This window comes from Aythya marila, assembly GCF_965140915.1.
Source record: "Aythya marila genome assembly, chromosome: 3".
In the NCBI taxonomy this organism is placed as follows: domain Eukaryota; kingdom Metazoa; phylum Chordata; class Aves; order Anseriformes; family Anatidae; genus Aythya; species Aythya marila.
The window spans coordinates 61,978,756-62,003,165 of NC_139044.1; the positions used below are offsets into that span (position 1 = coordinate 61,978,756).

General features: G+C 39.7%; 1 protein-coding gene across 2 annotated transcripts in view; it reads right to left on the bottom strand.

Moving 5' to 3' along the window:
* MDN1 (midasin AAA ATPase 1) overlaps positions 1-24,410 on the bottom strand; it is a 94,345-nt gene that overhangs the window by 32,361 nt on the left and 37,574 nt on the right. For both annotated transcript variants that reach the window (XM_082755594.1, XM_082755593.1), the window contains exons 39-65: positions 24,241-24,348; positions 22,882-23,070; positions 21,978-22,067; positions 21,608-21,868; positions 21,192-21,462; positions 20,674-20,833; positions 20,290-20,406; positions 18,964-19,172; positions 18,186-18,331; positions 16,232-16,434; positions 14,945-15,165; positions 13,820-13,933; positions 11,443-11,575; positions 10,346-10,455; positions 9,666-9,799; positions 8,791-8,951; positions 8,310-8,430; positions 6,995-7,205; positions 6,622-6,853; positions 5,827-5,953; positions 4,708-4,878; positions 4,361-4,575; positions 3,881-4,262; positions 3,631-3,740; positions 2,724-3,420; positions 2,067-2,228; positions 958-1,231 (exon numbers count right to left, since the gene is read on the bottom strand). In XM_082755594.1, coding sequence (XP_082611720.1) covers positions 958-1,231; positions 2,067-2,228; positions 2,724-3,420; positions 3,631-3,740; positions 3,881-4,262; positions 4,361-4,575; positions 4,708-4,878; positions 5,827-5,953; positions 6,622-6,853; positions 6,995-7,205; positions 8,310-8,430; positions 8,791-8,951; positions 9,666-9,799; positions 10,346-10,455; positions 11,443-11,575; positions 13,820-13,933; positions 14,945-15,165; positions 16,232-16,434; positions 18,186-18,331; positions 18,964-19,172; positions 20,290-20,406; positions 20,674-20,833; positions 21,192-21,462; positions 21,608-21,868; positions 21,978-22,067; positions 22,882-23,070; positions 24,241-24,348 — 5,329 coding nt within the window. The remainder of the gene's footprint in view (positions 1-957; positions 1,232-2,066; positions 2,229-2,723; positions 3,421-3,630; positions 3,741-3,880; positions 4,263-4,360; positions 4,576-4,707; positions 4,879-5,826; positions 5,954-6,621; positions 6,854-6,994; positions 7,206-8,309; positions 8,431-8,790; positions 8,952-9,665; positions 9,800-10,345; positions 10,456-11,442; positions 11,576-13,819; positions 13,934-14,944; positions 15,166-16,231; positions 16,435-18,185; positions 18,332-18,963; positions 19,173-20,289; positions 20,407-20,673; positions 20,834-21,191; positions 21,463-21,607; positions 21,869-21,977; positions 22,068-22,881; positions 23,071-24,240; positions 24,349-24,410) is intronic.

The following is a 24,410-nucleotide window of genomic DNA, read 5'->3' on the forward strand; positions in this document are numbered from 1 at the left end:
TTTTTTTGTTTGTTTGTTTGTTTGTTTTTTCCAATTTAACAGGAAAAGTTAATTTGTTTCCTGCATTCCAAACCTTAGCATGTTATGTATTAAAAAGATAAGATTTTAACATGCATAAGCAATAAGGTGAGATTAGAGGAAAAGAGGCAAATTTGAAGTTTGCATCCTCTATTTTATCAATAAAAAAGATAAATCTAAAGGTACGCTGCAGTCCAGGCAGAAAACCACAGTTCCTCCATTCGTAAGTTCACATGGAGGGGATATTTACTACAAAATTATTAGCAAGACTCTGTGAAAAAAGTAATCTGACACAAAAACGAACTAACCAAAAAAAAAAAAAACACACTCACATACATCACACCTCAGGTATAAACACAAAAATATATTACTGTAGAAATAGCAGTCCTCTTGCACTATCTGCTTCTTAACTGCATGCATACACCTTTATTAGAACTGAAATACAGTTCTGCTTTGAGAAGTGATGAAAATATTATTGAGGTCTTGCACACACATTGTTATGATTTTCACATCAATTGTGCCAAAATTCAAAGCAAATGCATCACTTTGTTTTGTTCATTCGTTTGATTTAAATTACAGAAGTTCCACTGAAATCAATTTCTTTATGAACTTCATTTTAAATTTTACCTCTGGGAAATTTCTGCAAGTGCATAATCTTCCACAGAATTATGCAGATGTAAGCAATCAACATTTCTGAATATGAAGTAGGTTCACTTTACTCTTAAACCGTGTTCCATTAACAAATGAAAAAAATTCAAAAAAACAAAACAAAGCCTTGCAAGACAGTTCTGAAAATGGGACAAATTATTTGGAAAAAGGAAACTATTTTTGCACACAGCCTATAATATAGGTCTATTTTATGATTTGCAATACAATTTATTTGTAACAAATCATCACAAAGCTGAACTTGTACATCTGAAATGTTGCTAGCAATCTTACCAATTAAAGGATAGTACTGTGACACCAGAAATGCGCCAGTCTGATAGCAGGAAATAAATGCGGTGAAATAATTTTTAGCTTGATGAGAAGGCAGACTCTTTTGATACCACAGAGATTGAGCAAAGTTTAAGCACAACTGCTGATGAACCATCATTACAGTCTGCATCGAGCTCTTGGACAAAAGGGCTCTGTCTACTTCCAGCTGGTCTTCCAATGGATCTTCAGTTTCCATGTTTTCTTCTAGACTTGCCTCAGCTGTGATATCTTCGAAATCCTACAAATTGCATTATAATTTAGAGATCAATTATAGTTTCTTCCTTTAATGCCCCTCCTCTCCTCCCCTGTACCCTTTTTTTTTTGTACTCTCTGGCACTACAACAATGTGCTAACACTAATGATTTGGAATTGGCATTCATATAGGTACACGGCCTGCCTTACAAACCAGATGTCAGTCTGAAACAGAACGCAGGCAAATAGAACAATTAAGGGCATAAACCACAGCAGGCAGAAGAATGCAGTACAGTGAGCTCCAAGCTACAACCAAACAAAACCTTTTCCAGAACAAGCTTTAGCAGTCATACCTGCTGATAAACCACTTCAATGCTGTTTGATCACTTGGGAGATCTGAACTATTACTTCTCAACCTCCTGGCTACATGTTGATGCACAGAACTGGCTCATAGATTTGTGCACTGCACAATACTGCCTGGTGAAGTCACTTCAAAAATTGTTCAGACCAGTTAAACTTAAAACAAACAAACAAAAAAACCTCACAGCTTCAACACAAATATTTAATCAAGGAGATTTAAGTTTTTCACAGGCAACAAAACCTCAGCAGACCCTACTTGTTAATTGAATCACATTCCAGAATGTTACCATTAGTAATCGTATTCTGACTCAGCTGTGTAACTTAGGATAATTTAGCTGAAAAGAAAATAAACGAAAAAACACAGTACTTAATATCTATCCATCCCAAAATCTAACACACATTTCTGTTTTGGCTTAAGAAGATGTTTCATTCTTCATCTCATCTTACTTGTAACATGCATTTTCAGGAGCTACTTCGGACATAAATTTTGTGTTTCTTCATTATAGAGTTTCTGTTGTTACCTTTTCATGAAAAGGAAATCTCCTCCTAAATTCTTCTTCTTCCTCCTCTTCCTCACTTTTTCCTTTCCCATGATTTTTACTTCTGTATCTGTACAGACTGTTTTCCATTGCTTCCTGTTCTTGGGCACGGCGTTCCTGTTCATCCCATTCATTTATAATTGACTGGGAAAACAAAGTAACGTATTATTATACAATATGATGTTTTAAATCACCTCAATGCCTCATATTTTGGTAAGGCGGCATCTATCGTGCTCGGCTCTTTCCCCCTCTGCAGTCTGCATCAGTATAAAGCAACACCATCTAAGCTGAATGAAGATTTGTAAACTGCTCTCACAGACTAAAACTGTGCAGCAAGAGAGCGCTTGGCCAAGTTATAGCCTGTCTTAACCATTTCATAGAGAACCTTTCCACAAAGTTTTGTGTATTTTTTTTTTAATTTGTTTTGTTGTTGTTGCTTTTTATCAAAATCCTGTAACCGTTACCAAAGCCTGTAACATTTAAAGCCTATAAACATTACAGGCTTTGAGTTCACACCTCACTAAATCCAAATAAGCTAGCATAAAATGTTGAATTACTTTCTGTATGGAAAAAAAGTTTAAGAACATGATATTGATGAGTATCAGTGCAAGAATCCTGGCCACTAGCGCTATATGTTACCTGACACAGATGTCTAAAAAGTCGCAGAGATTTCTGGTCCATCTCTCCTCTGGACAGTACATGACACTGAAGATGCAACAACGCGTTCACCAGGAGCTGCTCCAGGGTTGGGCAAGGCTTCTGTACTCCCTCAGACTCTCCTTCAGAATGCTTCTGAGAAAACTTCTTAAGTCCATGAAGGACCTCAACTGAATTCACTGAGCATAAAATTTCTGCACGAGCCAAGTACGTGGGAAAAGCATGACCAACAGATGGAAACGTCAACAGAGAAGTAAGGAGGTTGTTGAGATCAGCTGGACGAACAAAACTGTTGAGCGTGGCATAAACTTCAGAAGCCACTAATCGCATGCCGTGTTGTAACTGCAAGATGGCAGCTTGCAGTGGAATGATGGCATCAGGGAATGCAGCATACTCCTCTGCCAAGTGTTTTCTGAAGTGATGGTGAGATTGTTGCCAGGATGTTTCTTCATTTAACAGTTTTTTTATTGCCTGGAGTGATTTTGGTCTTTCCCCACCAAGGAACTGCAGAAGGCGGGCTAGAAGATCTTGGACTGCAGAAACCCTTGCTATGCTGTTGATGTACTGGTGAGCCTCCTGGTACAAGCAGTCGTAGAGTGGAGCTGGAGGCCTGAAGGCCTTTTTTCTGGAGAGACTGCTTATTTGCTCATTCAGCCTTTGCATTCTTTCCTGCAAGAGTCTGTTAAGAAATAACAGTTACCAGCTCAGCAATGTACATGTAAATGTAAATTTCTCTCTACCACCTCAATACACAAATCGCTACTTTCAAATCAACAAGCCTCATTCCTACAGAAGAACACAGATTGTAAAGCTGTGAGGAAAACTGAACCTGAGCAACAAAAGAAAGTTTCCAGCCTAAAAGAGAAGAGTTAAGTGCCTGAGCTGTTACCTGAGATGGGGATGAATATAGTTGCTGACTGCTTTGTCTTCAATACTTTTTCCTGTATGCAGCTGGGATGACAAATCGTATGTTTTCCACTCACACTCCAGCTGGTCTAACTAAAAAGACAAGAATAAAGCTTTCTCTGAGGTTCTGATTTTGGTAACCAAGTACGTACAGCATCATCTTGGACATTAAAAGAAGTTATAATCCCAGAGTTGAAAAATCATGACCAAGAATTGGCCAGCTCCACGCTTACCTCTTCTTTGGCATACTTGAGCTTGTATTCTCTTTTAATAGCTGGATCAAACCGGGTCTGTGGAAGCCACAACTGGATCTGCACCAAACCAATGTTCACCCAGAGGCTTCCTCGCCAAGCTGTTTCTGGTAGCTCCTTAAGCCCTTCCCTAAAGAACTGCTGCAAGCAAGTGAGCAGGAGAAACATGAATTCTTTAGGAAGTAGCTCCTGATCAGCGATGCTTCTAAGTATCTTGAGAAGGTACTCATATGCAACAAGATCCTTGAGGATGAGCTTCTCACAGTACTCCAAAAATTCCTCTTGAAGATCTGCTGGAACCAGATCTACCAGGCTGGAGAGTTGTCTGCACAGCATTATTCCTTGTAGTCTAGAATCTGTGTATCTGGAGACAAAGGAATGGAAAAAGTTCACACATAGCAAGCATGCTTCTGCAATATGCCTGGTTGAAATAAGACCTTCTTTCCATACATATGTTAATACCTAAAGTCTGCTGTTGAAGCAACAGCCAGGTTGGTCCACAGTGCTGTGCTGACTTCGTTAAGTTGCTGTGCTCTCTCCATCCATTCTCCCAGTGTCACATGGGATGAAGACAGAACAGGATGTCCACTCACATCCCACTGGCTTGTCTTACTGCTACTAGTTAGAGTTTCAAAGAAGCACTTTGAGAAAACTGCTCGGGTCAAAATACCTGGGCCCTAAATTAAGAGATGAAGAGTTAAGATTGTTCAGATGCAACTTGCACTGAGCATGCTAAAATTTGTAACATTGTTTGAGAAAGCTGTTAAATTAGTAAAGTGGTCTTGCTTGATAGGAAAGAAGAAACGAACCTTCATAGAACAATTCAGATAGGATTTAGAAGGGATCTTTTCCTCTGTTGCAGGCAGTGGTCTCCAAGTCAACCAATAGTCTGGATCTGTGGTGAAAGTACTGTTCCAAAAGGATTCTAGTGCAGCATGAACCAGTTGAGATGACAGAATAGACATTTCTTCAGGCGACACCTAAAGAGAAAGAAAAACCCGGAGTTGAGGATAATTTACAGGTAGTGAAAGAGAATCAAGCAGGATGAAAAAAGGAGCATGACACTTCTCTAGTAGAGATAGTACAAGATATTCCTTAAGGTCTGTTTAAAATTTGCAAAGGTTCACTCGCATCTCTTCTGAACAAGAAGAAAAAACTTCACAGAATCACAGAATTTCTAGGTTGGAAGAGTCCAACCTCTGACCTAACGCTAACAGTCCCCACTAAACCATATCCCTAAGCTCTACATCTAAACGTCTTTTGAAGACTTCCAGGGATGGTGACTCCACCACTTCCCTGGGCAGCCCGTTCCAATGTCTAACAACCCTTTCAGTAAAGAAGTTCTTCCTAACATCCAACCTAAAACTCCCCTGTTGCAACTTAAGCCCATTCCCCCTCGTCCTGTCACCAGGCACGTGGGAGAACAGACCAACCCCCACCTCGCTACAGCCTCCCTTGAGGTACCTATAGAGAGCGATAAGGTCGCCCCTGAGCCTCCTCTTCTCCAGGCTGAACAAGCCCAGCTCCCTCAGCCGCTCCTCGTAGGACTTGTTCTCCAGGCCCCTCACCAGCTTCGTTGCCCTTCTCTGGACCCGCTCAAGCACCTCGATGTCCTTCTTGTTGTGAGGGGCCCAAAACTGAACACAGTAGTCGAGGTGCGGCCTCACCAGAGCCGAGTACAGGGGGACGATCACCTCCCTAGCCCTGCTGGCCACACTGTTTCTTATGCAAGCCAGGATGCCGTTGGCCTTCTTGGCCACCTGAGCACACTGCTGGCTCATATTCAGCTGACTATCCACCATCACTCCCAGGTCCTTCTCTGCCTGGCAGCTCTCCAACCACTGCATGTCAAAATCTTAGAGATACTTAGTTTGAAAAGTCTTTTGAAAACTTCTGCAAAACTAATTTAAACTAAAACTTGTTCTTACTTCACTAAGATGTACTAAGTGCCACAGTCCAGACAGCTGGTGGGAGGCAGCTGGTGTCAATTTCAGAGCAAAAGCTATAAGCTGAACTAGATCTGAACACGTGCCTAATTCTTGACTGAAGTTCTTCCTGTAGGAGATAGAAGAAATATGACATAATGCCTAAGCAGGACACACACATCACTTATATAATGAAACAAACTCAGAACAGCAGACAAGGCCACAAGAATAACAAAGACTACCTGGAAGGTTAAAATTATAGTATTTTAAGTATTGGAGATGAACAAGCCCTCTAGTAAATACCCAAAACACTTGCACCCCTTGCAAAAGCTAGCAAAATCCAAATTTACAACTAATCTTTACAACAATCTTCAGCAAAACATACAAAACTGCTACCAGACTCTTACATAAAAGCTTTTATTTTTCAATCATTTATAATCCATTCTACCACTGATGAAGCTATTGCTGGAGTTTAATGTTTTTACACCAATAGGCTTGGACATCAGCATTCCCCTATTTGCAATGATGAAAATCAGTTAAAAATACTTTCTCAGTAGAACACTAAACAACTCTTTCAATGTCGTATCTTACAGCTGCATGCAGACAAGGAGCATATGTGTATTTATACACAAATACAAGCGTGTATGCACACATTCAGATACATACATGCATAAAGGCAGTTATAGGTACAAAACCTCAAATTTACATGCAAATCTAAAACACTGAAGTTGCAGCCTTTAGGTAGGAATTCAGAGTCTCATGAAAGGAGAACATAACTTTTTCCACTCTCCTCCTTACCTTCTTGCACAAGCCTTAGCCACATAATCGGCTGTCAGTTTGTACTGCCAGAGCACACCCATGTGCTCCATTGCAGGCCACAGCTGAACCCGACTGCAGAGCTGGACTAACACGGCAGGGTCTAACTGGTTGGGGATGGTATCTTCAGCGAACATTTCCTCTGAATGACTGTATTTAAGTCCCTCTTCTCTCAGTTGTGAATGTACAGCTTTCAAAAAAATCTTTAGTTGACCTGTTTGACAGAGTGTAAAAGGCACATAAATGCATATACTATGCTTCTTGCCAGAGAACACTTCACATCCTTTCTGTTTCTATATAAATATGATGCTGACAGCAGAACCATCTTGTTAGGTTCTTCAGAAGTGTTACCTACCCAGACTAACATCTTCTAAATGATTAGCTCTAAGTATCAGGCCATCAGCTTGCAGCAATGCTTTCTTCACCTTCCATCCAGAGGCAGCAGTTTTCAGACAGCACATTTTTTCCTGCAATCTACTTTCTCCAAAGGCCAATTTTGACTCTAAGATGTTAAGTGGCTTGCTGATAACTTTTAACTGAGAAAAACAATCCATGCCCAGTGTATCCTGAAATATGAAAAAGTTGTTTGAACAAGAGGCGATTTGTTCCAGCAATGCTAACAAAATAAAATCTGTGACTACAGTCAGAACTTGAAGATTTCAAATACATAAGCATACAAGTGAAGTACACATTAACCAGATTGCAACCACATATACAGCTTAACAATTCTTTTGCAGCCTTACTCAATACACAAGACAGAAAGTGAAATGGGAGGCCACTATTCCCCCTTACCAATTTTTTCTTGTTCTCTTTTTCCTTCATGAAAATACTACATATATGTTATGCAGACTAACCATGCCTCAACATGACAACTTACCTAAACTAAGAGCAATAAATATATAAATCAATCAAAATTGCCAGAAGCTACTGTCACTGAAAATAAATTGTCACTTGACACCTGCAATTAAATACATTTGGATACCTAGAAAAATTTCCTAAAGCTCTCAGTAAGTACTGAATGTTCTTGGAAGTCTCATGAAGTAACTATTTTTGAACGGCTGAGTATCTCTGAACAATATGCCTGTAAAAACCTAGATCTAATACTAATCACCAAAACGGGTAATCTACATGTCTCCTTGTGCCCTGTTTTAAATAGGGACTTACAATCTTTGGAAAAATTTACTGCAAGTTTTTTTTTGATGAGGCCAATTACTGAAGTAAGAGAAAAAACTCTCAAATTTAAGTGGCTTTGGCTTGTTAAGTCATAAGGCAGTCCTATCTTATGTCGTGTAAAAAGAAATACACGTTCTATTCCATACACCCATATGTTCACTAAGTAAGCAAGTGGCATGCTGATATTCACTAGTCTCCAGATCTGAGCAAGCAGTAATATTTAATGTAGTGACGCACAAGTATGAAAATAACTGCTATCTATACAAAAGCATAGTTAACAGTAGAAATGCTACCTGGATAGTTGATATATGTCACAAAAAAGATGTATGTTAACATACACTGAAATTGCTTTTTTAACCATTCTATCAAGTCCAAAAGGAATGCCTTTTTGCTGACCTGGAAAGGAAGTGCTTTCCCTTCTTAAGAACTAAGGATCATTTCAAAGGTATTTGGACATCACTGGAAATTCTTATCTTTTGCAAGCAGAGTATCAATACCTTAAAAGGAAGAGGTCTTCCCAGCGACTTTTGTAATAGCTTCATATTGGCAGAAATACCAGCAGGATCAGCCAAGCAGTTCTGAATCTGCTGTGAAACAGACTGGATTTCCTTGGAAACCCTTGGAGGAAAAACAAAAAACAACTCAGAAGTTTGAGTAAAAGTTTGAGAAAAAAAAAAAGGATGCATATATATGAGAAGGGTTTTTTTTTTTTTTTTTTAAATCTTTCCACTACAAGCACAGAAAACGAGTAGAAATTCTAGATGATCATATGGCCAAGGAGAATCCCAATGCTTAAAAATCTGAATTTTAATACTGAACAGCTATTTAATACATTGTACTTTCATTACTAACAGAACATAATTTGGACACCAACAGCAAACACTAACTAACTATAATACTTAAGAAAAAAAGAGGGAGGGAGAGAGGAAGGGCAATTTACACTATCATTTAACACCACGAGAGATCAAAGCCACTCACTTGTGCTGGTCTGATCCGATAAGCATCTGAGGAATTCTGTCAATGAGATGCTTCATAACCCAGTGCCAGTGCAAAGACAGGAGAGACAGCCCCGGTGAATCCACTGTTACAGTGTCAGAGACTGTCCAGAACCGGTCACGCCACAGCAAGCAATACAAAATCTGATGGGACAGAAAGGTTAGTAATGTGCTGAGCCCTGCATGTAACAGAGTGCTTCACACCTCAAGCAAGAGAAAATTAAAAATCACTGCCATTTCTGTTAACATTTCAAAATCATGCAATGCTTTATACACAACTACAACTCAACACTATGTTCTCTAAAAAAGCTGCGTGACTCTGCTGCAGGAAGTACACAAGTGAAACAATCTCTGGACCAAGTTTACAATGCTGCTGTTGGATTTTAGAAAAATTATCCTTGTGGTGTGAAAAGGGAGCAGAAGTGAACGACCCCTGTGACCTGCATGTCTGCTGTCCAGGTTAAGACAGCTGTATCCGACCTGGGTGTGGATACTCCCTTTATCATCAGTGGACAGAAACATGCACTTCTATAGCACAAGTCATACTATCCTAAGCAAGCAAAGAAGGCCAGACAATAAAGTTCAGCAATGGGTATCTACACTCCAGGAAAGAAAGCTCCTACACAAAGTATTTGCAGGCTGATAACCTACATTCCATACAGAAGCAGTGAGAAGACAGTGCAGAAATACAGCTACTGAAATAAACTGAGCACCCCATAATTATATGCCTCATTTCAGGCTTATTCTGAATACCAATAGAAGCACCGTAGTTTATTTCATGGTCCCTAAAAACTATAAAGTAGTGTGAAATCAGTCTGCAGAACACTTCTACTAATGTAGTAAGAAAACTCTACTCACATCTTGCATGTCATCATCACTTAAGGCCACCTGAGTAGATGTTACCCAGTGAAGTGCAAACACATCCCAAAGTTCAAAGAAAACAGCAAGGTTGACCACAATCGCATGAGGAAGGGAGTTGTAACTTCCTGGATCTGAAGTTTGGGGAATAGGGAAAGAAGGAAGAGACTGAATAACCCATCCATATGAAATGTCAACTTAATGGGTGATTTTAAAAATCACTAGGTATTCTTGGTGTTAAAAACAAACAAACAGAAAAATGAAAAAGATCTAAGATTCAAAGTAACAAAATATTCCTTTGCTATTTGCACAATTATCTATTGCCTCTATGCATTTAATATAGTAAAAATAACTCTGCTACTTAGATTAGCCAAAGACAGAACACAAATCCAATTTCTCTCTACTATCTTCATAAAGTTTAGATAATTAAGAGAAAGACATGCACTCATCTCGTAGTAGAGGCTGGACAGGAATGCTGCAGCATAAGGTGTATCTAATTTAAGAATAATGTGTTACATATCATTTTAGTCCTCATCTGACAGCTTCACATTCACACAATCTTCCTTCACACTTTCAGGATACACCGTATTTAAAGTGCCCATTTCATAACAGTGCAAATTAACTGTATTTCAAATTGGCTATAGAACCAAAAGAAACAGTGAAAAAAGAAATCAATCCACCTTTACGGAAATCTAGAGACATTCTTAAGGCACTAGTTCTTGGCTTCTTGCTAGTAATCAAAGTCTTCTCAGTGTACCTCCTTCTTTCTCGGTCAAGAAATAATACTGCCCTGAATTAAAAATAAAGTTATTAGAAATCCAGCATCATTAACTCAAAGCCTTTGCCTTATTAGAGTGACGAACTACAATGTGACATTAGGTATTACACTATATCGTGAAACAACTACCAAGAGCAGTGTAACTAATTGCCTGAATATGGCTTTAGCAGAAGCACACTTCACAAAAAGCAGACTCATTACTTCAGCAAAGGAAAAAGCAGCGGGATACTAAGCAGATGCAATGCTAACACTTGTAGGATAAGTGAGCAGCTGCTTCCTTATACTGTAAATCTAAAGTTTGTGTGCCAGTGCTTTTTCTTATTAGGAAAGTTTGTCCAAAATATCAGATATTTCAAACTGCTGCTCCCCCGTTTTCATGCTTTGCTCTTCAATTCTAGTTTGTCCTAGAAATGGAGAGCAACTTTTTACACAGGCAGATAATGATAGGACAAAGGAGCGTATTTTTAAATAGGAGGTTTAGATTAGATGAGGAAATTCTTCACTCAGAGGCACTGGAACAGGTTGCCTTGAGAAGCTGTGGATGCCCCAACCCTGGAGGTGTTCAAAGCCAGGTTGGATGAGGCCCTGGACAACCTGCTCTGGTGGGAGGTGTCCCTGCCCATGGCAGAAGGGGTGGAACTAGACCATCTTTAAGGTCCCTTCAAGCCCAAGCTCTTCTATGATTCTATGATACTCCAACCTACAAAGAATATTGGGAATTCTGCTTCCTTGTATCAAGTGATTGTTTTTAGTCCACAGCTACATAAAGCAGGAGCAAAGAATTTAAATATCTGTATAAAACCTCTGCCAGGTATTTTAGAGAACATCTGTTGAAACTTAAAAACATACTTGACAGATACCACAACTGTTCACAAAATATTGAGTACAGTCAGTGGCCATACCAGCTACTAGAAGGAAAATTAACTTTATCCTAGCCGAAACCAGGACAAGAGAGTCTTTACAAGATTATTATTATTCTATTTTTTTTTGGTAACTCACCGGTTTGCTACAGACTTCAAAAGGATTAGAAGCTGATCTGTGTGTTCTGTTTCTGTATCAAAGTTCACTGAATTCCTAATAATATCCAAAAATTGCATATTCCATCTTGGGTCCAGAGGCATCACATGCTCATCTGGAAAGGCAGACAAGACAATATTGACAACATTATTGGGTGAAAGACTTTCCTCAATCCCATCTCTACAGGAACTTTAGAAAGACAAAGATGAAATCCTAAGAGATTTCACAAAGTTAACAAGCTTGGAAAGGAAACCAGGGGAGTCAGTTCCTTGTAAATAACAGAAGGAAAATTATAAGCCTCAGTATAGGTTTGAGATAGGTCAGCATGCTAAGTATTAGGAAAAAAACAGAAGGCCTCAACTATTCAGTCAGAACAGTAGTAGATACATGCAACACTCTTGAGAACTTCACGTCCTAAATTGGAACTGTAGTATGCTGAAGTCACAAGATACACAGTCAGGATTCCTTGTCGTAGCACTCTCACCTAATTTGCATTGGTTGTTCTCTGGATACTCAGTACCCTGAGCTGGTGGAAGGGGATGGGGAGCAGGATGTGGCCCTCACTATCCATGAAGAACTGGTTGGTGACCTGCTACGGCACTTGGATGTGCACAAGTCGATGGGGCCGGATGGGATCCACCCAAGGGTACTGAGAGAACTGGCAGAGGAGCTGGCCAAGCCACTATCCATCATTTATCAGCAGTCCTGGCGATCGGGGGAGGTCCCAGTTGACTGGTGGCTAGCAAATGTGACGCCCATCTACAAGAAGGGCCAGAGGGCAGACCCGGGGAACTACAGGCCTGTCAGTTTGACCTCAGTGCCAGGGAAGCTCATGGAGCAGATCCTCCTGAGAGTCATCACACAGCACTTGCAGGGCAAGCAGGCGATCAGGCCCAGTCAGCATGGGTTTATGAAAGGCAGATCCTGCTTGACGAACCTGATCTCCTTCTATGACAAAGTGACACGCTGGGTGGATGAGGGAAAGGCTGTGGATGTGGTCTACCTTGACTTCAGCAAGGCTTTTGACACCGTCTCCCACAGCATTCTCCTCAAGAAACTGGCTGCTCTTGGCTTGGACTGGCGCACGCTTCATTGGGTTAGAAACTGGCTGGATAGCCGGGCCCAAAGAGTCGTGGTGAATGGAGTCAAGTCCAGTTGGAGGCCAGTCACTAGTGGCGTACCCCAGGGCTCAGTGCTGGGGCCGGTCCTCTGTAATATCTTCATCGATGATCTGGACGAGGGCATTGAGTGCACCCTCAGTAAGTTTGCAGATGACACCAAGTTAGGTGCGTGTGTCAATCTGCTTGAGGGTAGGAAAGCTCTGCAGGAGGATCTGGATAGGCTGCACCGATGGGCTGAGGTCAACTGCATTAAGTTCAACAAGGCCAAGTGCTGGGTCCTGCACCTGGGGTGCAATAACCCCAAGCAGAGCTACAGGCTGGGAGAGGAATGGTTGGAGAGCTGCCAGGCAGAGAAGGACCTGGGAGTGATGGTGGATAGTCAGCTGAATATGAGCCAGCAGTGTGCTCAGGTGGCCAAGAAGGCCAACGGCATCCTGGCTTGCATAAGAAACAGTGTGGCCAGCAGGGCTAGGGAGGTGATCGTCCCCCTGTACTCGGCTCTGGTGAGGCCGCACCTCGACTACTGTGTTCAGTTTTGGGCCCCTCACAACAAGAAGGACATCGAGGTGCTTGAGCGGGTCCAGAGAAGGGCAACGAAGCTGGTGAGGGGCCTGGAGAACAAGTCCTACGAGGAGCGGCTGAGGGAGCTGGGCTTGTTCAGCCTGGAGAAGAGGAGGCTCAGGGGCGACCTTATCGCTCTCTATAGGTACCTCAAGGGAGGCTGTAGCGAGGTGGGGGTTGGTCTGTTCTCCCACGTGCCTGGTGACAGGACGAGGGGGAATGGGCTTAAGTTGCAACAGGGGAGTTTTAGGTTGGATGTTAGGAAGAACTTCTTTACTGAAAGGGTTGTGAGGCATTGGAACAGGCTGCCCAGGGAAGTGGTGGAGTCACCATCCCTGGAAGTCTTTAAAAGACGTTTAGATGTAGAGCTTAGGGATATGGTTTAGTGGGGACTGCTAGCATTAGGTCAGAGGTTGGACTCGACGATCTTGAGGTCTCTTCCAACCTAGAAATTCTGTGATTCTGTGAATGCATTTAAATGACATATTTACAGTTCTTGACAGGAAGAATAGCTTTGTTCTTGGATTATTTTTCCCCAACAATAGCAATGTGCAGTTAGAATTGAGCCTGGTATTATTGCACACGTTTCCTATGTAGGGATGCAGTGTGTTCAGAAAACAAAGAAAGGAAGCACTGATGTCTTTTATCATAATTTTTTTTTTTTTTTTCAGAAGTACCTGTCATACTTGGCTGTAGCAACTTGATCATGTTACTGATTCCGGATGAGAGGGAACTGGCATAGAAACTACCAAGGGCTACAGCACCCGCTTCCAACTGAGTCCGCACTAGATCTGCAGATGAAGAACAGAGTGCATACATCTAAGAGAGAGCATTTAGTTCAAATAAATAAAATGAACTTCAACTGAGCCTGCACAAGCAGCCTGAACCTCATCTGTGCATGAACTCTGGACATATGCCAGTTGAGCTAATATTTTCAATTAGTTACAAGAGTCCTCAATTAGTTACAAGCAGTCAAAATATCACAGCCAAACAGATAAATCCAGTGAAGAGTTCTAGTTAAAATGGTGATAATGTTATTAAAAATATGGTTTGCAGAAAACCGTAAGATTTTACCTTCAAATCTTCCTCAGTGTATTTTTGATTTTTTTTTTAATTAAAAACCTGTAAGAGCATACTTATCATTAAAGTAACTTTCTACTTTTTTTTTTTTATTATTATTATTTCCTGACAGATGCATCTGTATAAGACAGCTCTCTCTTGATCATGTGGGGACAACACAGCCTGAGATTTCATGGAACATAAGACAGTTGTCTGTCTGAATTACTTGTATTAATGCCTAACTTCTCCACAAGTTTAATACAATTAGTAATAAGCAATGAAGAACTCACCTCAGCTGCTATCCTGAATATTCAGGCAACACATTTTCAGGAAACCTAAGTTCAGCAGTTCCCTGACTTTCTAACCATTTGCATTTTAACACCAAATATACAGAAGGCATTTTACTGTTTTTACTATCACTACCAAAAAAAAAGTGAAGAGAATGCCATTTTCTTATATAAACCAAGAGGCATCCAGAAATAACTGCATTTTAGAAGTAGTACAAGTTATATGCATGCTCAACTAACAGAAGACAATGTTTAAGCCAAAATCTTCTCCTGTCCCTAACACGCACAACCAGTTTCTGTCTCTCCCTGGAGCCTCAAACCTTTGATTTAGTATGCTGAGAACTTCCATACTAGATCATTTGAAAGGCCTGGATGTTCTCATTTAAGACTTATGATTTGTGAATATACAATGAATCAGCCTGGATACAAAAAAAAGAAAGTTAAATAATTACCTACCTAGCCCTTGTGGCAGATTTTTGGTTAAGTAGTTAAGCCATTTAACTCTCAATGTCCAATCTTGATTGGTTGCCTTTTCTATGAAAAATTTCACTGAAGCCTGGAGGACTTCCAGTTTATCCATCCAGTCTGCATTTATCTCAACAGCACTGAATCTGAGATTCTCAGGATTAGTGGACTGCATAATTTTCTGAAGATCTTGCAGAGTCAGTGGTAGTGTCCTGAAATACAAAAAGAAGTGAAGACCAGCAACCAATGGCTCAAACTACCACCTTGACTTTGCAAAGTGTTTGCCATGCAACCATCTTTAGGCAGGAAGATAACAATGCAATAATTTCTCCTTTCCCTTCTTGAGCTCCAAAGGCAGTTTCTAACTTCAGGTCATCTGGATGTGTCTACTACTAGGCACTCATTATTACCAAAAATTCATGCAACGCCAGAAGTGAATATGCATATCATTTCACTAAGAAATTATCACTCAGTCTGTGCGCTAGAAGGATATGTGAAAAGATAAAGATATGGAGAGGAATGTCACAGATAAAAAAACCAGCACGTTGCTAGAGTTCAACTATTTCCACGTTATAATTTAGTAGTAACTTCCACAACTTGTTCTGTCAGTAGAAGCAAACCATAGTACCTGCCCCCAGCGTGTCACAAAACAAAGCAAGCAGACAGGGAGAGTTTGCACCAGTGTTGTGAAAATAACTGTTACAATGTACAAGAACTCATTTAATGAGATCTTGCATATGGTCCCTATACATAAGAGTTCTTGCAGACAGCTCTGCTTGAAGGAGGAATATTGTTCTTTCATTTGAAGCTACTGGACCTAAAATACCTGCTGATTAATTGTTTAGATGAGAGCAAGAAGTACAAAGGATCATTAATATATTTACAACTAAATACTTTTTTTTTTTTTCCATCTCAGAAGGAAACAAAGAGATTTGGGGGGCTTTTATCAGCTTGTAAATCAACTTCACATTTCCTGCTAAATGCCTATTCCTAACTCAACTGAAAATGGGTCACATGTACTACTGAAGATGGAACACAGTTACCTATTTTGGACTGAAGAATAAAACAGGATATAATTAAACCTGTGTTTGTAGCAGTTGTGTGGAAAAGTAACAACAGAAGCTTCAGTACCAGAGTACAACTACCAGTCTCTACCCATACAATTTGCTCAAGACGAAGTTTTGCAGGGAGCAATGACATGTCAGCAGTACTACTCACATACATCTTGTTTCTTATAAATTTATTAGATTAAAAAAAAAGAAAAAAAGACTTTCCTACCTGTGGTTTTTAAGGTTTAGTCTATTCAGACAATACATTAGGACCTGTCCATCACTCCGGACAGTTGAAAGAAGTGAGTCTTCAGCTGTAAAGAGACTCGTAGGTAGGGAGTCTGGCCACAGTCCCATTGCTAGCAGGGAGTCACCACATATTTCAGGGGAAGCCAGAGATGAAACATGCTTTGTAACCAATTCTAACACAAGCTACAACAACAACAAAATAGAAAAACAAAAAGCAATTATAAAATCATACTCAAACATGCATTCAAGTACAGTATCTCAGGGAGCTCTAACTAAACATATTTACTAACAAATCATTATAAATCAAGGGATCTACAAACACTACATAACCTACACAATGAAGCAACATAAAATTTCAACCATCACTGGAATAACATACTGTACATCTAAAATACAAAGTGAATATTGCTGTCTCCAGATGACAGTGTGTACATTGTTTCAGGCTACAGTTTAATCAGTATCAATAGCCCAAACTCTCAACTGAAGCTATTAAAAAAGGGCAAGCCTCAGAATTCAATTAGGATATACTCTGGCTCCCTTATGTTGGGAGAGCAAGCCACTGTCTACAAAGTGGCGAACAAACCGTATTTATCCCTGGGGAATATCTCAATAAGCAAATTCCAGATAGAGAGCTTTCATGCAACTCTCACCTCACCTCTTTTTTCTAGTAGCATACCACCAGTCTGAGAAAATTGTAGAATGGTTTGAGTTGGAAGGTATCATCTTGGAGGTCTCTTCCAACCTAGACAATTCTGTGATTGCTATCTAGCTCCACTCTCCCTGACATGGGTAGGGACACCTTCCACTAGACCAGGTTGCTCAAAGCCTTTTTGATGGGGCATCCACAAATCTCTGGGCAACCTGTTCCAGTGCCTCTCCATCCTTAAAGGAAAAAGTTCTTTACAAATTCTAATCTAAGCCTGCCCTCTTCTAGCTTAAAGTCATCACCTCTCACCCTGTCACTCCACTCCCTGACAAAGAGTCCCTCCACAGCTTTCCTGTAGGCCCCCTTTAGATACTGGAATGCTGTTATAAGATCTCCTCTGAGCCTTCGCCTTTCCAGGCTAAAGGACCGATTCCCTCAGCATGTCTTCACAGGAGAAGTGATCCATCCCTCTGGTTATCTTCATCGCCCTCCTCTGGACTCACTTCAACAGGACCATGATCTCTCTTATGCTCAGGGCCCCAGAGCTGAACACAGTGCTCCAAGTGGGGTCTCACCCTGCTGGCCACGCTGCTTTTGATGCAGCCCAGGATGCAATTGGCCTTCTGGACTACAGGCACGCATTGCTGGCTAATATTCAATTTCTTTTCCACCAACACCTACCTTTAAGTCCTATTCCACAGGGCTGCTCTCTATGCACTCATTGTCCAGCCTATATTTGTGCTTGGAATTGCCCTGACCCAGGTGCAGGACCTTGCATTTGGCCTTGCTGAACCTCATTAAGTTCTCACAGGCCCACCTCTCAAGCCTGTCCAGGTCCCTCTGGATGACATCCCTTCCCTCCTGCTTGTCAACCACATAACTCAGCTTGGTGTCATCAAATAAGTCATGAAAGGGCAAGCAACAGCTGAAATTCACTGCTCTTTACTATTCAACACCAGTAAACTACTTCTGGAGCTGCAACCGATCTGCTGGAGTAAGATACGTGCAGAACTGTAGTGCTTGCTCTGGAGACAAAAAAGGTTCAGTCTAGGATGTACAGAAAATAACCCAATGCCCTTTAATCCATCTTCTTCACCACCTGACAGACACCTTGAAAGAGTGTTTGAAGTGGCTTGTTTCATCTCTCCAAGAGCACCATCTTCATCAACCCCTTGCTTGGGCTCTTTGGAAACAGGGACTCAAACTCTAGCTTTATGAAATCTGACGCTTCATGATATTTTTTTGCTTATCTAGACAATGTTAGATTTTTCCAATACAGGACTTTTACCTTTTGATTAATCTGCAACTGTTGTGAGCGGCCATAGACTTCCCAACAAGCTCTGTAAAATGACTTTGCTAATCCAAATCCTCTTTTTATCTGCTGCACAATTAACACAGCAGCTTGAAGCAAAGGTGACAGAGATGACACAGAACCTGGAAGACACAGCATTTAGGGTAAAATGAATATTAAGTAATTGGCAGCCCTTTAACCCTCTGAGGACAATCACTACTCTTATAGTCCCTGAAGACCCCAACAGGTCTTTAGATTTGAATGGGTTCTTCTCAAGGTTAAGAAAATCTGACAAGACTGTAAAATTACAAGTGACCAGCTCAAAATAAAACATCAAGCAGCTGAGGTGATGAATGAAACTATCACCTTGCTGAAAAGAACAGCTTGAGCAGGCCTTGTGCAAACCCTCTGTATTGCTGCATTTTGCTTCGAATATATTGCCTTTCTTACAGCGACAGACAATACATATATCATGCCAGTGTCTGATGCCTCCTGACAAAGTACATCAGTTCCTCCCTGTCCCCCTTCCCCCCCCTTTTTTTTTTTTTTTTTTAAATGATTTGGGCCTACTTCCAGAGAACACAAAAAAGCAAACAAAAAAGAAAATAAACCAACCACCCACAACCCTCAAAAGAAATTAATTATATGTTTGTCTTTACATATATCTGGATGTTGCACAATGTAATAACCAAATTTTAACATTAAATAATTAATAAAAATACATGTAAGGAGCCCAGGCTGGCTTTAGTAAAAATACCAAACAGACTTTTCTTACCTGGTATTGCTGTCTTGGTTTCTGAATGCACAGCCAGAAGGGCTTCACAGATGCTATCTCCCACTAACCCCAAGCCATGCAGCAGTAACTTTAAATCCAGATTATCCAATACATTTCCATCATTTTCTCCAGGAATGTAAATTTCAATCCCACGATTCCGCATTGCTCTGGATATTTCTCCATGAACAGGATCCATGGAAAGGAAAAGCCTGTCAAATATTCACAAGATATTTGTGAAGTTAGGACTTTAAACTATTACTCTGGAACCACCAAATCTCCTTGTCCATAAAGTAAATTTATCTCTATAAAAACGGCAACACTGATACCTAGAAAGCCAGAGACACCCGCTGAATTTAAATGAGAGATGTGTATAATTGAATTTTGAAGATAGCTAAAGAGATAGTGCATTATTTTTTCCTTAGCTACATCTGAGCTATGTCTACTTTATTATTTGCCAGCTTAAAAAAACAGAAGTTAAGCTGTGCCTCTGAGCTATCAAGAAGGCTTTCAATTCTTAGCAATTGCTTCAGATAAATCTGTGCTATTTAAAAACTAAAGTAACTTCCACATGCTTAATACTATCAGCAAACTCTTACAAACAAGAAAGGAAAAGATTTATGAGATAAAACACAGCAAAAAACAAGTTTCTGAAAGTCTTATTTCCAATTCAGATGAACCTGGGCATATCAGTGCCTATATTCCTTCCATAAATTTCAAAAAGGTAGAAATGATACAGAATACTCTGTATGTTCTCCTCCCATCTCCCACAGAGATTAAGATTATTTCAATTCTGAGAGAATCAAGACAGACCAACTGGTTGTGTGTGTGTTTTTTTTTTTTTTTTTTTTTAAGTTCTGTCACTGCAGGAAACAGGAATTCGGAAAAACAGGAAAAAGATGGAAAAATAAGTATTATGTTGACAGACCAGTTTTTATTATCAACACATATGAATAGCTCACCATCTTTAACATTTGCATCCTAAACTCTATTTACAGTAAGATAGGGAAGTGCTGAAATCCTCAACTAGAAATGAGGATTTCATTCCTAGAAAAATCTAGACAGAGTTAGGCTGCTACGAATTTTCCAGCGTAATAGTCTGTGGTGGAACAGCAATAAAAAGCCAAGCCTCTTAAGATCTATATCATATGTTCATCACCCTGTTCACATTCTTCCTCGCCAGGCAAACAGTGCCAGTGCAGTACACTGAAATATGAGTAGCATTCAAAATACCAGAAGACTGTCTCACAGATGACAGTTTTTCCTATACCTACCATTCATTTGGAAAAAAAAAAAAAAAGAATTAAAAAAAGCAGAAAAGCAAAGCACCTGAAGTTTGGATGAGGAGTTATTGTAGGAACTGTGCCATCTATCACACCTCTCTCACTCATGGTAAGAACACCTCCTGGTTCAAGTAAGGCATTTAAGCGGTCCAGCACAGAGGGGCTACATTCAAAAGAAAAATTTATCATTAGAAAGAGGTAACAGTTCAACCCCCTCCTGATCCAAACAATTTTAAGGTAACAGGAAAACTATCAACTACTAAACAGTTTAAGAAGGAAAATACTCTTCCAGAGAATGAAAGTTACTTCCCCCATGTATTGCTATGAAATGCAAAAATGTTCAGTCGTAAACACATTCACTAAGAGGTTAAGTAAATTAGGGAGGTAAAGAAATTTACGCAGTGAAAAAAAGTCCATAAAAATCTCTTACTTGCAAAAGTTAACGTTGTCCATCAACAGCCAATCTCCACACTGCAGGGCCTGAACCAACATCCCATCCACCCACTCAAAAGTGCCATGGCTTTTACAGTCAGCTGCCTGGGCCTGCTGCAGCTTGAAACGCCGGAACTCTTCTACCAAGTGAGCAAACTCTGCAAGAAAGCATAAAACTTACATCAAGACATGTATTACTGACACAGTTTCCTGTTCCTTTCAAGAAAAAGTGAAGTTACCTTGCTAATAAACACCTACGCTTCCTACCTTTTAGGAGAAAGAACATAACAGCAGAGGCTCTGACTCTGCAAGTAGCCACCCATGGGCAAAACCCATAGGGTTGCAAGGGTTTTGCAAGCACAGAAATACAAACTGGACAGATACCTTTCTCCAACCCTTCTCTCCAGTTAGAAAGAACTTACGATAAACAGGTTTCTCAACCTTTCAATGCAGGTTCATAGGTCTTTCATTTTCTTCAGAGGAACATATAGTCTTACATCACATCATCATACATACCTGCCTTTGAGAAAGAACTTATTTTGTTGTTCAGTCGCTGGGTAAGTACAAGTATTCCCTCCAGTTTGCTCACTAATTCAGCTGTAACACTTCTACCTCCTTCACCCAGAGATTTGGGTTTGTAATTCAGGATGAAACTGCTCCAAGCACGCAGCACAAGTTCAGCATCATCTGCACAAAGTTCTGTCAGGAGAAGACTGTCCCTTACTAGTGTGCTCACAACATTTTCCACTTTTTCCAACAGGCGCTGCCATGGCCTATTAATATCAACCTGTAAACATGCCAATGGAGTTAGTTCATTTAGAAGACTGCAGTGCCTAAGGCTTCACTTGGTGGTTAAACACTAAGATTACAGTGGACTGGCCACTGTTAGGTAAGAAGTAAAAACAGTGCCTTATTGACAAGAAGGTACTTACCTGTTCAAATCCACCCAGGAGTTCTGTTGTATCCATTGCACTGTTCATTGCCATGATTTTCAGTCGATGGCCAGTCAGATGGGCCAGCAGCTCAACAAGACTGGTTTTGCCGACAGCTGCAGGGCCCACCAGGATCACCATCCAGCTCATGTGCACACATTTCATTATGGACTCAAGGGACTGCAGCGAATGATGCAGAAGTGACAAATTTCTGCCAGGACGAGGAATATAGTTGCCACGAGAAAGAACTGAATAACCAATCTGAAAGGGATGAAAGCCACATAGGTGAGTACAAAGAAAAGAAATTGTGTTCTCAGGTGCACAAATTGCTTCCTTGTCTCACCACTCATTTGTCTTGTCAACAACTTACCTGAATGTTATATGGAGTGATGTGAAAATCTCTCGTTCCTGTATATACATCAGCGTCTTGGCCAAAAATGTCTTTAAATACAGATATAACCTAAAACAGTTGAAAGAGCAAATGTGACTAATAAACTTATCCATTGTTTTAAAGGCTTGCATCACAAGTAGCCTTCCCTTCTTGACTTCACAGTAGTGTCATATTAACTAACACAGCTTAGTCACAAGCGTCATTCCACTCAACATGCAGAAAATAAAGTGACTGTGAGCTACCAACAGCAACTCCTTCATTTACCATACTTCCAGCAATTTGAAATACTGTAAGTAATGTTACTCTAACAAAATACTAGTGAAGAAATGACTCCATAAGTAAATCCTTTGATAACACATGAAAAAAAGACAATACCACAGGAGAAGGAATGTAAACTCATGAGAAAAATATCCAGTCACATTGTTTTTCAATCTCACAGTTGGACATTTAGTTAAATACAACTGAAGTGTGAAATTAAAAAACAGGCAACAGAGGGATAAGTAGTTGGCGAAGGGCTATTTCTCCTCTGTTCTATCCCCCCCAAAAATGCAGGCAAACCATAACATTTCTGTAAGAATGTTATTATTTAACACTGAATCACAGAATGATATCGTGTTTTGCTCTTGTTTAAAGTTCTTTGTTATTCTACTTGCCTTTATTTACATCACCTTTTGATTTTATGCCAATAGATAATTAAATTGGTATTTTAAAGGACAATTGGAACTGATATGGATATTAAAACAAAAAAGTCAAAACAAACCTATTTTTCTTCTGAATGAGGCAATCTCTACAAATGAATTGCAAGGCACTTTCAAATTTACATTTCAGTTTCTGGCAATACTTCTTGGCAACCTGAACAGCCAGGAAAGAGAACGCATCTTACCTTTTCTTTGTCCTCCCTGGTTCTCATTCTTTCTCCATATACCAGAAATACATGCTGGCCTGGATCATAACAACCTGGTGATTGGTCAACAAGCATAAGCTGGCACCAGCGGAAAAGATCACGTAAGTTGAACTCCCAAGGTCCTCCTTTCTGTCCCCACTTTTTTTCAGCCATTACTTCTTTGTCAATCTGAAAAAAATAGTAATAAAAAATTATATGTATATAAAATGTAATTTATATATGTATTTTATACTATCCATGTACTGGTCTCCAAATATTAAAAATAAAAATTCAACTGAATTTCTGCCTTTGGCACCACTTAAGACAGTAAGAGAAAAGCTGTATTCACTTTCCTGAAGATGTCATGAACTAAATCTTGATTTAGTTTGTTTCCCATGTACTATTTCTCTATCATGCTAGTCAAAGCTAAATTCCTGAATTCACCTTCACACCCCAGTACTATAAACGACTGGTAAGATGCTGCCACAAAGTATTTTATATAAGAATGTTATTTTCTCTTAGCATTACTACACTTTTTTTGTTTCATGACATGAAGATTAATTCCGATTAAATGCAATTTCAGAAGCATAAGCATAAAAAACATGCTGTGAATTTTAAATCCTGCACTTTGCACAAACTCTAAGCCAAAAATTAGCTAGTAAGTTGATCTATTGTAGTTAATGCTTGTTGAAAACCTTTTAAAATTAGAACAATTTTAGATCTAAGCATCTCTGAATCCTTTACCATAGACAAATCCTATCAGGAAAGATTTTGCCTTTATTAGTCTCAGTGTTTGAGAAAAACGCTACATATCCTTCAAAGCTTCTGCTTCTGAGAAGGTCAGATGCTGCTTTCACTTGATCCTAATTACTCTAACAACAGCCCGTAATAAAAAGCAGATTAGAAATTCAGACCAGAAACAGAAATATACATGTTAGCTCTTATTAAAGGGAGAGCTCATTTTGTGTTTGCTTTAAGAATAACCATTATGCATGCAAAACTTTTCTCAACTTAAAGATACCGAACCATAACTATGTCCAAAATTTCATAAAACAAAGTTTTTAAAAATATATCTAATATATATATATATTAGATATGTATGTATATATTAACAATATACATCTTCTGTGAAAAAATAAATGCCTCTTCAGTTACCAACCAAGTAATCATATCTGATTGCAGTGGTAGAAGAATTCACATGGTATTTAGTAGTGTTCTTTACTTTCTTCTACATGTATTTCCATTCCTCTTTCACCCACACACTTCTCTGTAGAAGTGCTGGGAAATATTATGTTAGGCTATTTTTTAAATCTTATTGTATTCTGCTTACTTCTACATAAAATTAAAATGTATATTTACCTTGTTATTGAAAGCAACCATTTTAGCAATAATACTCTTATCAATGGCAGGAAACAGTGTATTCCCAATAAACTCCATATCTGCTGCTGACAGCGGATCAACATACACCTATAGAATCAAGAACATGCAGTGTGTTGATACAGCCAGAAACCTACAAGACAAGCTCATGG